The 18,019-nt window shown below is 43.2% G+C and overlaps 1 protein-coding gene across 2 annotated transcripts in view; it reads left to right on the top strand.

Moving 5' to 3' along the window:
* Positions 1-18,019, top strand: part of LOC126267077 (L-lactate dehydrogenase-like) — a 489,630-nt gene that overhangs the window by 313,388 nt on the left and 158,223 nt on the right. For both annotated transcript variants that reach the window (XM_049971938.1, XM_049971939.1), the window contains one exon: positions 323-440. In XM_049971938.1, coding sequence (XP_049827895.1) covers positions 323-440 — 118 coding nt within the window. The remainder of the gene's footprint in view (positions 1-322; positions 441-18,019) is intronic.

The raw sequence follows: 18,019 nt of genomic DNA, 5'->3' as shown, positions 1-18,019 counted from the left end.
CATCTTCTTCCTGTCGGTTAAATTTCGCGTCCGTAGCACATCATCTTCGTGGTGTAGCAATTTTAATGGCCAATAGTGCAATTTTGTGCCTGCAAGTGAGGTAGTCATACGAGTTTTTATTTTTGACGATAATTTCATGGCATTTAAATGAGACTGCGTTCTGTGGCATAAATTTCATTGTCATTGGTGTAGGATGTTTCAGTGCCGCAATTTTGACTAGCAACTTTATTTGGAATCACGTGTGTCATCGCTTAAGAGAGAGGCAAGATTCGTGGATGGAGAGTGAGGCTTAAAGTGATATGGTTGTGTGTGTGTGTGGCAGGAGCTGTGCAGCGAGCTGGCACTGGTGGACGTGATGGCGGAGAAGCTACAGGGGGAGACCATGGACCTGCAGCACGGCGCGCCCTTCCTGCGACATGCCAAGGTCGTCTGTGGCACAGGTAGCTGCAACAAGATACGTTACAACACTGCAGCTTGCTCATTTCTTTTGGTTTCGATCTTGCCTACCAACAGATTAGAAGGACCTCACCTGATGATCTGCTGTTCTTTGAACCATGATGCCATCAGATTTTTCTTCACGTATTGCAGGGATTTCAGTTGCTGATTTTTAATTAATTGGTTAAGGATGAGAACAGGGGGAGACTACAGGCAAATAAAAGCAAAGGAAATATATTTCTCATAAACACATTGGTGTGAGAGGTGCTCTTGATATAGATAGATGGTAATTAACCAGTCCTCACTTTTCGACAACACAGGCGATCCACAGGCTTGCTGTGGGCCTTCGGACATCTATGCATGACTGAAGGAACAATGCATCATACTTCTTCACAACACAGGCAGTGCAATTTCATATTTATTGGCCAATGCCGGGCCTGCAACTTCCAAATAAAATATCTCCCTTGTATGTGAATAACATTAATGGGGTGCATGAGTACAGGTATGACACATGTATAATGACATATGGAAGTTTGGTCTGGCTGTGTGCTATACTCAGGTAGCCAAAGCGGTTAAGGCGACTGCTCACGTGAAGTGGGAATTCGGGGCGCAAGTCCCAATCTGGCACAAATTTTCTCTGTTGCCATTCCATTATTCAGCTGGAGGTTCTAACAACCCTACCACAACAAAGGTCAAAAATTAATTATGATTGTAGTGTTGCTCATTATGCTAAATATTACATTTTCGGGCAACAACAAAGTTATATTATGTGGCAGATGTCATTAGAGCATAGTTAGTAAAGTCATTTCATGAAATAATGGATAAACTAGGCACTCATCTCTTCGTGTTCCCCACGTTGGTCTCGTTGTGAACTCATGGCTCAATCGTCGAAAATATAGGTAGTGATGATTCCAAGCTCGGATGCAAAGAGGCCTAGGTGTTATTCTGCGATATTTAAAAGTATTATAGATGTGTTTCATAAACCATTCTTGAAGATTAAACTTTTGCAAGTTAGGACAATGGTGATGTAAAAAAGTAATCAGCACTCCGAATTTAAGTTACACTTATTTTTTATTACTTTTGTTGCAACATGACTTCACAATATAAAACATACTTGAAAATATCTTCCTCACTGTTAAAGTTCACATTTAATAAACGGACTACAATTTGCGTCTTATCAACATGACGACCAAGACTTGACTCTCTAATAACCGCTTACGCGCCGAAAAATCAGAGTTAATAGTACGTCAAAGATCATAGTGACAAAAGAAAGAATACACATGAGAATAATATCATTGCAATATAAACATATCGGTGCATCAAAGTACCTCTACATTAATGAAATAAAATCTGAATTTTGTCACAGAAATATGTTAACTATTTTACAGAAACACAGTAGAATATTGCTGGTATCTAGAGGTTGAGGTGAGGTGCCGTAATGGTTACGTAATTCAAGTATCATTACAAGGCGGATGATCCTCGGAAATGCGAATGCATTTCATGTCTTTCATAGCAGCTGTAGTCAGTGTCTCGCCTTTTCCTTAGGATATGCATGCATGTTTGAACAAACGTTGCATGATATTTTTTTACAGAACAGGTGCCAAAAGCTTGGAGTGCTGTTATCACGAACCCTGGGTCATCAGGTGTTCCATAGGTATGCATATTTGACTGATGCTGAGTATATGACCCAGTTCATACAAAATGATAGATTGGCCTCAAAAAGCTAATGGGTTACTTGAAAAATCAGCTGCTACGCACTTTGGATAACGTTATTTGATAACTTCCAGAACTCGTCGGGGCGTGGGCATTTCAGATGACTAATTTACTTAGGGGTTGCTGAATGGTAGAGGTTGATCTGGTAAAATAATATTTATTCAAACAGTGTGTGAAAATTACTCAGGGTACATAAACGTCGAGGTTATAAAACAATTTGAGAATGAATTTAGATAATTAAAATTGAACAAAGATAAGAAAATGAATGGTTGTTTGGGTCGCCACTGGTATGATGATGGACAGTTGCTGTTGAGATGGTGCCCAGACATGTAAGGGACATGAATTACGCTTTCAACTGTTATTGCTAAACTTTAAAGTTACACAAAAAATGATATAAATTCGAATAGAGTGGTCAAACAAATCAATGAATAAAGGAATAATCAGGAAGAAATATCCTTAGGCGGATGAGCTCCATTGAGTTGACTCGATAACGAAACAAACATGAGTGGTGAAAAAAATTCCTTTTAAGCAAGAAATAGACTGCAGAAAAACTTGTATATCAGTGCATCAACAAGACTAAGAAGTAGAAACAGGGAATGAATTCCTCTTCCCCCATATACCGCGATTTTAGAAGTCGGGACCGCGTGCTGCAAATGCGGCCTTACCATGACTGCCGCAGAAGAGTCTGCGGCCATGTTGCCCTGCGCCGAACTGTCGGCCACTTCTAACTGTTGCTGTAGTGAGCCAATGTTATGTGACTGCGAATCGGGGATCTAGTTATCGTCCTGATTACTCGTCCCAGATGCGCGTAAGTTCAACGTGAAACTTGAAAGACTTGACGGAAAAAAAAGAAAAAAAAAACATACGAGCGCGGGATCCGGAGTAGCATCACCAAGCAGAAGTTTGACTCAGAATATCCACACCAATGCCTCTCCGAATCGTGGTAGCATTCCTTCAGACTTCGGATAGGCACCGCGAACAATCTTTTCTAGTCAGTCCTTTGAAAGGTCCTAAGTGCTCTTCCAATAAGGGTTCTGGAAGCCCCTTCCTAGCTCCTATCATAAAGTTAAAATGTATCTGCCAATGACATATGTGTATAGGGAAACTTGTTGCATCATACAAACATGGTACATAATTGCTCAACTGTTTACATTTGCTGGAAATCTTCTCATAATATGTACCTTACTTCTTACAAGGGAAGGCATTCTTCAGTCAGAAGACTGGTGTGAGGCTGCTCTCCTCGCTATTTGATCCAGTGTACACCTCTCGATGTCTGTATAACTACTTACGTCCTGCCCCCCCCCCCCCCCCCCGTTCCCCAAATACATACACTTCCTTCCATCATCAAACTGACGATCCCTTGGTGCCTCATTATGTATCCTATTAACCATCACTTCTTTTAGTCAAGCCGTGCCACAAATTTCTTATCTCCCAAATTCGATCCAGTACTTCCTCAATTCTTACTCGATCTACGCGTCTAATTTTCAGCACTCTTCTGTGAATCCCATTTCAAAAGCTTCTGTTCTCTTCTACTCTGAACTGCTTGGCGTCCAAGTACAGCTCCTGTAGAATTCTACGCTCCAGACAAATATCTTCGTGAAAGACTTACTGTCACTTAAATTTATATTCCATTCTAACTTATATCTCTTTTTCAGGAACACTTCTCTGGCAGTTGGCCAGTAATTACTTTACATCCTCCATACTCCTGCCATCGTGAAACTCGTCTACTACTTTTTGCGACCCATTTTGTCCTAATCTGATTCTCTCAACATCGCCTGCTTTAGCACGACTGTATTCAATTATCATTGTTTAACTTTTGTTGTCTTAAATTTATGATCTCTTTTTAAACACCGTCCATTCCATCCAACTACTCTCCAAAGTAATTTTCTGTCTCAGACAGAATTATATCATCATTGGGAAACCTCAATGTTTTTATTCCTTTAATTACATTTCCTCTTTTCTTCTTGATTTCCTTTACTGCTTCCTCAAGATTTAATAGCGTAGGGGTAAGCTATAATGCTGTTTCACAAGTTCCCAACTGCTACTTTCATTTCACGTCCTTTCTCTTTTATAACTATAGTCTGATTTCTGTACAAATTGTACATTTCCTTTCATTTTCTGTCTTTTATCAAAGACAGAATGTTATGACGAGGTTTCAAGTCAGCACCGTTACATGTCAGCTTGTAGAGCTGAAGAGGGAGGGGTGGCGCTTGCCACTGTTTTAGCCCGGAGATGACACTCTGTCCGTTCTTCGTTCCTGAATCCCAATTAAATGAAAAAAATATCTTTCTGTATCGGCGATAGTAACTTTTTGCATAATGATTTTGATTTGCTTTAATGAGAGCTATACTGAGGCGACAAAAAGTCTTGAGATACCTCCTAACATTTTAATTTCTTATCGGACCTCTTTTTGTCCGGCGTATTGCAGCAAGTCGTAGGAAGTTCTGTGCAGAAATATTAAGCAAAGCAGACTCTACAGCCATCCTTAATTGTGAAGGTGTTCCCAGTGCAATATTGTGTGCACGAATTGACCTCTCGATTACGTCCCTTAAATTTTCAGCAGGATTTATGTCGGGCGATCTGGACTGACAAAACATTCTCTCCAACTGTCATTAATGTTCTTTAAACCAATCGTGACACTTGTGACCTAGTGACATTCATAAAAATTATCATTGTTTGGGTACATGAAACCGGCCGTTGTGGCCCAGCGTTTCTAGGCGTTTCAGTCTTGAACCGCGCTACCGATACGGTGGCAGGTTCGAATCCTGCCTTGGGCATGGATGTGTGTGATGTCCTTAGGTTAGTTAGGTTTAAGTAGTTCTAAGTTCTAGGGGACTGATGACCTCAGATGTTAAGTCCCATAGTGCACGGAGCCATTTGAACCATTTGGGTACATGAAGACTACGAAAGACTGCAAATGGCTTTCCAGTGGCCGAACGTAACCATGACCCAGCTCACACCATGAGGGAGCCACCACCAGCTTACATTGTGCCTCGTTGACAACTCAAGTCCACGGCTTCGTGGTGTCTGCACCATGCTCGATCCCTACCATCAGCTCTTATCAACTGAAATCGGGACTCGTTTGACCAGGCCACGGTCTTCCAGTCGCCTTGGGACCAATCGAAGGAGTGGTGCTGCAGGGGATATGTTGTTAGCAAAGGCACTCGCGTCGGCTATCGGGTGCCATAGCCCATGAAAACCAAATGTCTCCGCACTGTCGTAATGGATACGTTCAAATGGCTCTGAGCACTGAGGACTTAACTTCTGAGGTCATCAGTCCCCTAGAACTTGGAACTACTTAAACCTAACTAACCTAAGGACATCACACACATCCATGCCCGAGGCAGGATTCGAACCTGCGACCGGTTCCAGACTGTAGCGCCTAGAACCGCTCGGCAACTTCGGCCGGCTAACGGATACGTACGTCGTACAACTCACATTGGTTTCTGCAATTATTTCACGCAGTGTTACTTGTCTGTTAGGCCACCGTTCTACGCAAACAGCGCTGCTCTCGGCCGTTACGTGAAGGCTGTCGGCCACTGCGTTTTCCGTGGTGAGAGTAATGTATGAAATTTGGTTTTCTCGGCACATTCTTGACACTGTGGATCTCGGAATATTAAATTCCCTAACCATGACTGAACTGGAATGTCTCATGCGTCTGGCTCCAACTATCATTCTGCGTTCAAAGTCTGTTAATACCCTTCGTGTGGCCATAATCATATTTAATTCCTTTTTAGTAAAACGATCAAAATCGGTTACGGATGTTTGACAAGTTGTTCTAAATGTCGACAATAGATGGCACTTGTCGTTACTGTGAGAAAGAGGTCAACTAAAGGGTTTGTCTGTACGACGAAAGCTGCCTTCGCTCTCACATCAAAACCAATCCAAAATGTGCACCGTGTACAATGGCGCATACTAATAACAAAAGCAGCGATCACTCTCCAGAGTGTGTTAACGGAAATGCGTGCAAAGTGTCTGGTTAATCAAATCTTAAGACTCATCTTGTGTGCAAGATTCCGACAAGAAACAAACTCGTTGTATGCGACCTTCAAAATGTTATTGGAGGAGAAAGTTTTGGGTAATGTCGAGGGTAGTCCACCAGTCCACGCAAGGTGTAAAGGAGAACATGTCTGAAATGTGGAAAGCGTAAGAGAGGGCGGCTCTTGAGTTGTGCCTGCATAGCTTAGCCGGTGAAGCATTTGGCAGCGCGAACCAAATATTCCAGGTTAGAGTCCCAGTGCGACACAAAGTTTTAGTCTGCCAGGAATACTGACATCTGCGCACACTCAGCCACTGAGTGAAAATTCATTCTGGGAATAATCCCCTATGCTGTGGTTAAGCCATAGTCCTTTCTGGCACGAATACTATAGTAGAGCCGACGTAAGAAGATCCCTGACAGCTAGAAGCGCTGTTGCCAGCTTTCAGCTGTGTAGCGCTGACGGCTACAGTCGAAAACAATGGTTGTCGATATAGCTGCTGCCACACTGAAGCACTGCCATGGAGACGTTTACAAAATCGCGTTACGTAATTGGTTGAAGTAGTCGCGGAGCCCAGCCCACTGTAAATGTCAGCGATCTTCCTTAGGTATGTGGCGGAAGTAGAGCTCAGTAAGTAGACCATCTGTCTGCAGAAGGCAAACTTCCCGGATTCGACTCCTCGTACACCGAACAAATATTAACAGCAGGAATTTTCATACCTGTGCAACTACACAGCACGGTGAAAATTTATTATAGATTCCTGGAGTAGACGCAGTGAACTACAAATTTGCCTGAGTATTTGTCCAAAAAGGCAAGAACAGTTGGGATATGGTGTGATGGTCCTCGTCTTGTATGGGAGTCTACCTGCCACACTGAAGCACTGCCATGGAGACGTTTACAAAATCGCGTTACGTAATTGGTTGAAGTAGTCGCGGAGCCCAGCCCACTGTAAATGTCAGCGATCTTCCTTAGGTATGTGGCGGAAGTAGAGCTCAGTAAGTAGACCATCTGTCTGCAGAAGGCAAACTTCCCGGATTCGACTCCTCGTACACCGAACAAATATTAACAGCAGGAATTTTCATACCTGTGCAACTACACAGCACGGTGAAAATTTATTATAGATTCCTGGAGTAGACGCAGTGAACTACAAATTTGCCTGAGTATTTGTCCAAAAAGGCAAGAACAGTTGGGATATGGTGTGATGGTCCTCGTCTTGTATGGGAGTCTACCTGTTGGTGAGCCCTCCAATATTTGCAGTGTGCGGACAAATTGTTCCGAAACTGCTTTGTACCGTTCAATAACAACTGTTCCTCGCACTGCAAAAGGGCGTATGACACCTCCGGCAGATACTGCATCATGAATAATCAACTTGGAAAATGTATTGCTGACTTTTCGCACAATAGTGAGGCTTTGGAACCCTAAAATGGTAGTCTCTGCCCTCGACCACATAACCCACGTGAAAATGGACCTCATCTACGAACTCTTATCAGCCACCTTCAGATACACCACCATTATGATGCGCTTATCGTAGGCGAACACTTCTCATCATTGCAAAGCGCGTAGAGGTATATTTTGGTAAAATGGGTCTTCTTCTTCTTTTTACAAAGTGTGGCACGGTACAATTCCCTGAGATGGGTCTTGTTTGGAAACATGTGTCGGGTGTTCAGCAGAATGACATATATACTGGATTGGCGTTAACTTCAGATTGCCAAACGGGTTTCCTCAGGACACCTTATTCAAGATGAGAAGATTACAAGACGGCGCACTACCTGTCGAGGACGTTTGGAACTAATTGTGAAACTACTCTGATTCTTCTTACTATATTCTCAAGAAAAAGAGAACTTAGTCGGTGACTGTTTCCATATTTCGAAGGTAATGAAAATACTTTCTTGACTCACACAGTATATATGTTGATGTTTTTATACAGGGTACACAAAAACAGTCTGAAAAGCTTGTAAGGGTGTTGTAGGGTAGGTTGTTCTGAGAAATAATCGCACAGAAAAAAAATTGATACGTTGCGCCATTTCCGAGTTAATTAACATCGAAGTTAGCCAATCAGGCCCTTGCACTCGCAAGTTCAAGCGCCCGTCAGAAATGTTGTCACCAAACGTGTAATTCGTTTGGTTTCTTAAAACCGAACAAGAGAACGATATAAAAACTGGAATTGGGACGGTAAAATGTAAATGAGCGTTTGGCATCATTACGGGGCAGGTCGGCCGCCTTGGTGCGGATTTTATTACATTCGACGACACATTGGGCGGCTTACGCGTCGTATGAGGATTAAGTGATGATGAAGACAACACGACACCCAGTCCCTGAGTGGAGAAAATCCTCGACCTAGCCGGGAATCGAACCCGGGCCCGTAGGACGGCAATCCGTCACGCTGACCACTCAGCTATCGGGACAGACAGTTGGAACGGTAGGAAGGATCGAACCCGAGCCAAAGGCTGAGCAATCTCGTGCCCTGTCATCTACACTATGAGAACAACTGATACTAACTTTGTCTGGCAGGCCGTTTGAATTTACGCGTGCAACGGGCTCACTGGCAAACTTCAATGGTACGGCGCTACCGTATCATATTTTTTCTTAATAAATATTGAGATGAATACACTAAGCAGATTCAGAAGGATGTAGATTGCAGTAAGTACCGGGAGATGAAGAAGCTTGCACAGGATAGGGTAGCATGGAGAGCTAAATCAAACCAGTCTCAGGATTGAAGGCCACAACAACAACAAATATTTCTCAGTGCCAACTACACTGAAACACCCTCACAACCTTTTCAGACTGTTTCTGACCACCCTGTAGATTCACCAGTGAATATAAGTTTGTACTACTCTGATGGATGTTGCCTTCGTTTCTATATTGCATACGATAATATGTTCACTAAAATGTTGAAAGTAACTTACGTAAGATCTAGTCCTGAATTTCCCCTGTTTGATTTTCTACTTCTGGACAGAAGTTTTGTTCTTCCTGCCACCGCACTTCGCTAATTTTCGGTAAATCTAACTTTAACCTATGCATTTCCCTTTCAAATTCTCTAATCTAACTACCCGATTATAGGATTTAATATTTCACGCTCCAACCCGTAGAATGCTAGTTTTGTTTTCCTGATGACGACATTCTCCTGAGTAGTCCCTGCCCGGGGATCCGAATGGAGGATTATTTTAACTCCAGAATATTTTACACAAGATTCCATCATCATGTAACCATACAGTAGAACTGCATTCCCCCGGGAAAAAGAAATATGTTTGTAGTTTCCCCTAGCCTGCATCCGTCTGAAGTACCAGCAAAGCTAGGCAGTGTTGTCTAAAGTTACAAGGCCCCTGGAAACTATTGAAAAGGCTGCTTGCTTCTCTTCGGGAAGCCAGCCCACAGGTACCATTCTGTCGTGGTTAAACCTAGAATACAGTGGTTGTGTCGCTGAGCAAGCGAAGATTCCACCTCGGCAAGGCTCCTAGCAAGATGAAGTGCGATGTACGGAAAACTACTTACCTGTGGAGCAAACTGTATCCCTGGTACTGCAGCCGTAACAGCAACAGGCACGCCAAAGGCTAACCACTGTTTTCCGAAGGACACGAGCGAAAATCTATTTTTATTATAATCATTCTTGAGAGGTGATCACTTGCCACAGAAATCAGCTATCTATTAGACCACGTGAAATTACATACTACAATTAGATACGTTAGGCAACGGCGTTGCGGCACTGGATACACCGGTTCTCGTGAGATCACCGAAGTTAAGCGCTGTTGGGTGTGGCCGGAACTTGGATGGGTGACCATCCAGGCCGCCATGCGCTGTTGCCATTTTTCGGGGTGCCCTCAGCCTCGTGATGCCAATTGAGGAGCTACTCGGCCGAATAGTAGCGGCTCCGGTCAAAGAAAACCATCATAATGACTGGGAGAGCGGTGTGCTGACCACACGCCTCTCCTCTCAGCAGTCTCAACTGAGGATGACACGGCGGTCGGATGGTCCCGATGGGTCACTTGTGGCCTGATGACGGAGTGCTTTTTAGGTACTTTACAAATGCTTATACAATAATAATTTTGCGAGTAAAACTTTAGCAGACTGCTGAAGCGAGTTACAATGTACGGGCATATGTTACGAGTACATACTTATGCTAACTGTCTGCATTGCAGTATCATATATATTTGTTACTTCAGATCATAAAACTTGCCGTACTGTTCATTAAAAAAGATTATTTAAGAAAAAATTGCGAAGTATGGGACTGCATTTGAGAACAGGTGATGCTGACTTATACAGGGTGAGTTAGGAGGAAAGGTACACGCTTTGAGAGTTGACAATATTAGTGATTCTGAACAAAAAACTTTATATGGACATATGCCCTATGGACATACGCCCTATTCCGTATATTTTCCGAGATAGAACACATTTAACATTTTTTGTACGTTTTTCTTGATTAACTCGAAAACTGCACTCTACAGCGAAAACGTGTCGCTGTAGAATTAAATTACGTTATATTTCCTACAAAAAGGTCCTATTCATTTTTTCTCTAGAACTAAAGTTTGCGCGAAGAGAGCGCGAGAATATTGAAAATCTCGCGCAAAGCGCATGCCCTGTAGCTTAGGTAGCTTTTGCAAGCCAATTTGGGGTAGTGCCCCAACTTGATAGACCACAAGTGTCCTGTATCAAATTGTTTGTCCCAACTTTCTCTACACTACTGTGGTATGTTGTAAGCAATAACGGTGTTTGAGTAATACAGAAAAAGTAACAAATGTGTTCTATCCCGGAAACCATTGGGAATAGCGCTTATGTCCATATGAAAGTTTTTGGTAAGTATCACTAATACTGAAGGTCCTCTCAGAGCATGTACCTTTTCTCCTGACTCAACCAGTATAATAAGATAATGGTACCAGTGAGAGAACTGCGTTCGATGAAGGTAATCATGACGTTACAAACAGGAAGATACATGGTGGCATAATGAAATATAAGTGCGTACGGCATGATGTAGAGTTGAACATATAATTAAACATAAGCTCTGTTATTAGATCCTAACCTAAACACCACATCGGAAATTGCTGCAGATTTCAAAGTAAATTGTACGCCATAACAAGTAATGCGTCTCATTCAAGTAATAGTCGTTGCATTTTTTGCGAAATATTGGGTGGTTGTAATTTAAGTGCAGCTGCTCGCGGAGGTCCAGTGTGGGTTGCAATTATCGTATGGTAACGGACTTGGTAGATATGCTAATACGTTAATGTGAAACCGATTTACGCTGGGAACAAATTATTTCCAACGTTGGCCCCCAGGCAGTCTGGTGCTGTACAATATCTCGACGACGTTTCCGGTGCTCATATTGAACAAATTGTGTAAGTGTCGGTTAATAATAAAATCAACATTAAGCCTTTATCACCCGTTTTTTGATCTTTTCTGACCATGTACCTTTCCTAATCCGTTATTTACAGAGAAATTTCTACACGTCATTCTTGCATTCACAGCGCCAGATTTCCACCTGGTGGCCAAAATTGCAATTACTTTTTTTCCGGCGCAAATCGGTTCCGCATTAACGCGTTAGAATAGCTACCGAGTTTAGCTGTCATACGACAATTACAGCCCACACTGGATCTCTGAGTAGATGCACTTTAATTGTAACCACCTGGTAACATCCCAACAAATCCCATTTAGTTCATATATTTTGCACAAGAGGAGGTACATGTGCAACTATTCTAAACAAGAATGAGATTTTTACTCTGCAGCGGAGTGTGCGCTATATGAAACTTCCTGGCAGATTAAAACTGTGTCCGGACCGATACTCGAACTCGGGACCTTTGCAAAGTTTCATATCAGCGCACACTCCACTGCAGAGTGAAAATCTCATTCTGGAAACATCCCCCAGGCTGTGGCTAAGCCATGTCTCCGCAATATCCTTTCTTTCAGGAGTGCTAGTTCTGCAAGGTTCGCAGGAGGGCTTCTGTAAAGTTTGGAAGGTAGGAGACGAGGTACCGGCAGAACTAAAGCTGTGAGGACGGGGCGTGAGTCGTGCTTGTGTAGCTCAGTCGGTAGAACACTTGCCCGCGAAAGGCAAAGGTCCCGAGTTCGAGTCTCGGTCCGGCACACAGTTTTAATCTGCCAGGAACTTTCATATTCTAAATGAGCTCAGTAGATTATCTAGAACAGGCAGGCACTACCACTGTCGCTATTTATCGTTGCCAATCAGCTTACCTTCCATCCGGGTTAATACTAAAGTTTCCCCAATTTCGAGTAATCATGAATCCTGAGAGAGATTGGGACCAGGAGGATAGAGGAAAGGGGAAGAAAACGAGTGTGGCGTGTGGTCGGCCCTGAGTCAGCGCGTGGCGAGGTGTCAGTGTCAGTGGCGTGTGTGGGCGGTGCGGCGCGGCGCGGCATTAGGGCTGCTGACTGCGGACTTTCACACGACGGTCACTCTGCCTTTGTTCCGCGTCGCACCGCGTGTCCGCGGGATTTTCGCACGGCCCTCCGCCTTCTTTACGCGTCGGTATCCGCACTCGGTGGGTGGCAATATATATGATGTGTCAGCAAAGAGAACGGCTACGAGTCTCATTATTCACGAGCGACTGCAGCACTTGGCTAGCGCGGGCCATCGTCGTCGCCGGCGCTTTTTCTTGGAAGGCTCTCGCCTTTTCTTTCGGCCTGGCGCTTCTGTGGGAGAACGTTAGGGCGTCGGCCTCTGGACTGGAGGTTGCTAGATTTGATACGGCGGACTGAGAATGGTCCTATGCTTTAGCTTCACCCCGTGCCACGTTACGCCTTTCAGAAATCTTTACACCAGAAAAATTATATAAATCACAACACCCACAGTAATCCGTAAAGAGTTCAAGATGGCGAAACAGCATTATGACCAGAGGGGGGAGTTTTATGCTATACTTATATTTATGTATGTGGTGTGTTCTTTCGGACACAACGTATATTAAATATTTACTAAGATGGTATCTGTTCTTTCGGACATGTCCGCGAGTGATGAGTATAATGGGCGGGACACTACAAATGTAGTGCGGGACAATACGTTGAGAATGTGGGTTTCGCGGGAGGCGTTCCAGAGATAAATCCCTGCAGTCGCGCTGTCCTCTGTGACTTAGATGGATAGCGTCTGCCATGTAAGTAGGAGATCCCGGGTTCGATTCCCGGTCAGGGCACACGTTTTCATCCGTCCCCGTTGACGTATGTTAACGCCTGCAAGCAGCTAAAGGTGTTCATTTCATTGTAATTTCAGTGTATTAATTATGCACCTTGACGTTAAATAAATGTCACCGTCAACGCGGATGCACTCTTTGTTCGACCTGTTGCGGGAATCAGATGAGTTTGCGAGCAATGAGGATAATGGGCACGCGATATTAAGTATGTAGTGTGGGAGATTTGACAGTTATGGTTCGACGGGAAGCAGACTTGGGTAGCCGAAGTTGTTAAGTTGACCAGTAGCGATAGACGACAAATCTAGATTCGAGACCCGTTCTGAAACAAATTTTCGCTTTTCGCCGTTAGATTTATTTCAATGCCTAAGTGCAGATGATGTCGTTATGTCTCTTTCGTCATTATGCTATACGAATAATTCTCGAAATTTTCTCATTTACCGAGAAACACACGGAGCAATAACTTTGATTTTTATGGAACGATGTATGGCTCTGAGCACTATTGGACTTAACATCTGATGTCATCAGTCCCCTAGAACTTAGAACTACTTCAACCTAACTAACCTAAGACATCACACACATCCATGCCCGAGGCAGGATTATAACCTGCGACCGTAGCAGTCGCGCGGTTCCGGACTGAAGCGCCTAGAACCGCTAGGCCACACCGGCCGGCGGAACGATGTACTTCGAGCTGGAGAATAAATTCAATCAGTAAGTGTCAGCTGTGGAACTTCTGGCCTGGAAACGCGGAGCTCTCACGAGCTACCAAATTCAATTTAAAACAAAATTACGATTATTAACCATATTGAAAAATACTCGTTCTTAGCCTTTAATGAAGTACTGAAAATTTCGTTTAAATACCTTTGCACCATATATAACATTACTATGTGCATCTATATTTACTCTTATTTCGATTGGTACGTGTCTGCAGCCAGCATTATAGGATTGATTTTGTCCGTTATGAACAAGGTTGAAGTGACGTTTGTTGTGAAAACAAAAGACGATATTTCGGCAGGAACCTGCAACCAGCGAAGATTTATTTTCTTGGAATAAATATATTGTCGTAATACAACTTCATTCCTCTGTAGGATATCGTCACTTGGCGTTATTTACAACACAGTCCACAAAATCATTCGCAGGTGTTTGCCAAAGTTGTAGCGACATACGAAATTTTGCAATAATGTCGAATCAGAAAACACTGAAACGGAGACGAGCATATTCAGTTTAACACGGCAAAAACGCATGAAGTTCAACAAAATATCGTCTGACTTTAAAACGGCTACATATATGGCAGACGTATTCAAGCTTTTTTTTCTAATTTGTTTTTTTTTTTGTGGTAAAAAGGAGAAAAGAACGAATTTAATCGGTGGTCACTGGAGTTCAGCACTTATTCATACTGGTTATGAGTGTAGGCAAATGTCCACTGACTGATCAGGTCAGATAAGATTAAATTAGGCACACTGTTCGTTCTGCAGGTGCATAGTGTGGAGGGCCTCGAAAGCATGGAACATGCCAGAAAAACGAAAACACACAATACATTTTTAAAAATGCACTAATATGTTGATGTTTCTTCTGGAGCTCGTAAGTGTTGTTGAATAATGTCGACTAAGTAAACAAAGAAAAAAATCAACTTAAAAATATCTTACTGGAAACATGTAAATGTATTCATACCTAAGTACATTAGACAATTACGACACTGTTGCAGCCAAAATCATCAAAAGAGAATGGTTTCGATGATCAATTACAGTTCTGAAGAGTTGCAAAGTCAGATATTTACGTAGATGATTAAATACTCACAGAATGTTATGAGATATTGTTAAAAATGTATTCGTCCTGTGGTTCTGCTAATAAATTAGTCAATAGAACAACAGTTGACCAGTGATAAACACTTCTAGACTCTTCTTAAACTATACTTTATCAATTTTTATAGTTCCCATCAAATTAAAAAATAATGCGTATTCCTGGATAACAGACATCTTTCTAGATCAAATTTTTATTTTATTTTGATGTTTATCCCACATGTGTACAATCTATTCAAGAGAATATTGCCCCTCTCATCTTTAGGAAACTGCCAGGAGTGCTTCATTCATCGAATGTCGGAAGTAATCAACTGTCGTACCACCAGCGGAGGCGCTTTTATTGCGTCTCGATGGTACGATAGTTACAGTACTTACGGCTTTCGAATCATGAAGCACACCTAACACGACCTGAAGATGAGACTATATTGTCTGGGTCCCAATTAAAACACTGCAACTTTTGTAAATCTCTGGAAGGAATATTTACCAGACATTTCAGATTCAAGAACCACGGTGGACGCTAAATATTGGTAAGGTCTCACGAGTTCTGACTGATGCCGAATAAGTCAGTACGTTAAATACTTTAGTAATGCTTCTGCAACTACTTAGCGTTCTGCTAGCAAACTCTACCACCATGTACACGTACTATATATCGTGGACCCTGGACAATGTACTCACTTTGAGTGCAGCAGACGGGAGGAGGGAAAATCTGGGTCCCTGGCACATTCAAACTGTAGTTTTTCACCTAAGGGAAGCAGCCAGCCGGGCTGCTACGTCTCAAGACGACTACCTCACCAGTCAACAACCCCAGCTATCGAAAGGTATTCCATACTGGAAGCAAACCTTTCACAAACTGACAATCTTTATGAAGTAAGACCGGATGGATCTATACAAAGACGAACTAGGTAGGATAAGGAGAAACGATTTGGCATAAGAAACAAAATTCTGGTAAGCACATGGAATGTGAGACGATTAAGAAATAAAGCACTAATTGAGTAACACATTGGAAAAACAAAATATATACATCGGGGCCATAACAAAGAAAAAAGTGAAAGCAAGGTCTGCACGACTATACTATGACTTACAGTGGAGTCTCGTACATTAGCAGAGCACGTTGCGGAGTGGCTGTGATCATAAATAACAGATAGAAAAACAAAATAGTGATATACATCTACATTAATGAAAGAAAAATAGCTGTGGAATTTAAAATTGACTGGGGCCATCTATAGGGCGTAACACAAACTGCAGGACGCATTCCTCGCACGTAGACAAAGAAATTATGTTATATGAAAATGGGTTCGAAACGCTTTGTTTCCATGTTACAACTCATTTTCTCCAACTCATTAATAATGAGAAATACATGCAAGTCCTTCTCACAGGAAATGTTCAATATGCCCTCCGTGGGCATTCATACATGCATCAACCTGGGGTCATTGTGAATCTCGGATGCCCTTCCATAATACTGGCACGGCGACTGATCATCTTGTACTGGGGTTCCATACGCAAGACCATTTAAATACCCTCACAAACAAAAGTCCAGTGGGGTTAGGTCCGGAGAGCGTGGAGGCCAAATAATTGGTCTGTCTGTCACCGAATGTGCTATCTGGGAGTCCGCCTGCTTAGCTGAGAGGTAACTTGCTTGCCTGCTCTTCATGCAGCGCGCCTGGATTCGATTCCCAGCCGAGTTGGAGATTTTATTCGCTCGTGGACTGGGAATTGTGTTGTTCTCATAGTCATTTCATCAACACCGACACGCAAGTCGCATAATGTGACCTCACGTGAAATAAGACTTGCAACCCGGCAGCCAAACTTCCGCGGAAGAGGCCTCCCGGCCATCATTTTTTTCTGCTATCTAGGAACCGACGGACATTAACACGAAAACAAGGAGGTGGTCCATCGTGCATGAAATAAATGATTTTCGCACATCTAGAGGCACATTTGCTAACAAATGGTTCAAATGGCTCTGAGCACTATGGGATTTAACATCTGAGGTCATCAGTCCCCTAGAACTTAGAACTACTTAAACCTAACTAAGCTAAGGACGGCACACACATCCATGCCCGAGGCAAGATTCGAACCTGCGACCGTAGCGGTCCCGCGGTTCCGGACTCAAGCGCCTAGAACCGCTCGCCCACTGCGGCCGGCCATTTGCTAACAGATCAGATAGAATGTTCTCAACGAAGTTATTATAACTCCGTCCGTTGAGCCTGGGTGGAATAAAGTGAGGTCCTGCCAAACGGTGATTAACAATGTCGGCCCAAACATTGACAGACACTCTTTGTTAACGTTTTTCTTCTACAGTTGCGTGAGGATTGACGTCTGCCCATACATGCCGAATGCGAAAATTTACAATCTGATCACCTTGAACCGACGCCTCATCTGTGAACAGCATAGTTTTACTAAAATTAGAATTGACACTTTGTTGAATAAACCATTCGCAGGAGAGTACCCGTGAAGGAAAATCAGCTGCTGATAGTGCTTGCACACACTGTAAATGGTATGGATACATCTGATCCTCGTGTAACATTCGTCCGACAGTCATGTGTCAACAATGTTCCAGCTACATGTCTCGTACCGATTCTAGGGTCGTCAACTGCATGACGAATTGTTGCCTCCCATTGCAGTGTCCTCGTCCTTCTAGGCCTCCCCCGGTCGCGAGTATCAGGCTTAAGTGCCCCCATGCTCCCTAACATGACGATCAATGGTTTCAGACGTTTTCCTGTAGGGGTACCTTCGTCCTGAAAATCTCCGCCTGTACAAATAGTTCAAATGGCTCTGAGCACTATGGTACTTAACTTCTGAGGTCATCAGTTCCCTAGAACTTAGAACTACTTAAACCTAACTAACCTAAGGACATCACACACATCCATGCCCGAGGCAGGATTCGAACCTGCCACCGTAACAGTGGCGCGGTTCCAGACTGTAGCGCTTAGAACCGCTCGGCCACCCCGGTCGGCTCAGCCTCTACAAA

The sequence above is a fragment of the Schistocerca gregaria genome, chromosome 4 (genome assembly GCF_023897955.1).
Source record: "Schistocerca gregaria isolate iqSchGreg1 chromosome 4, iqSchGreg1.2, whole genome shotgun sequence".
In the NCBI taxonomy this organism is placed as follows: domain Eukaryota; kingdom Metazoa; phylum Arthropoda; class Insecta; order Orthoptera; family Acrididae; genus Schistocerca; species Schistocerca gregaria.
The sequence above is the reverse complement of the archived record's forward strand: the minus strand, read 5'-3'. Positions and strand labels throughout refer to the sequence as shown.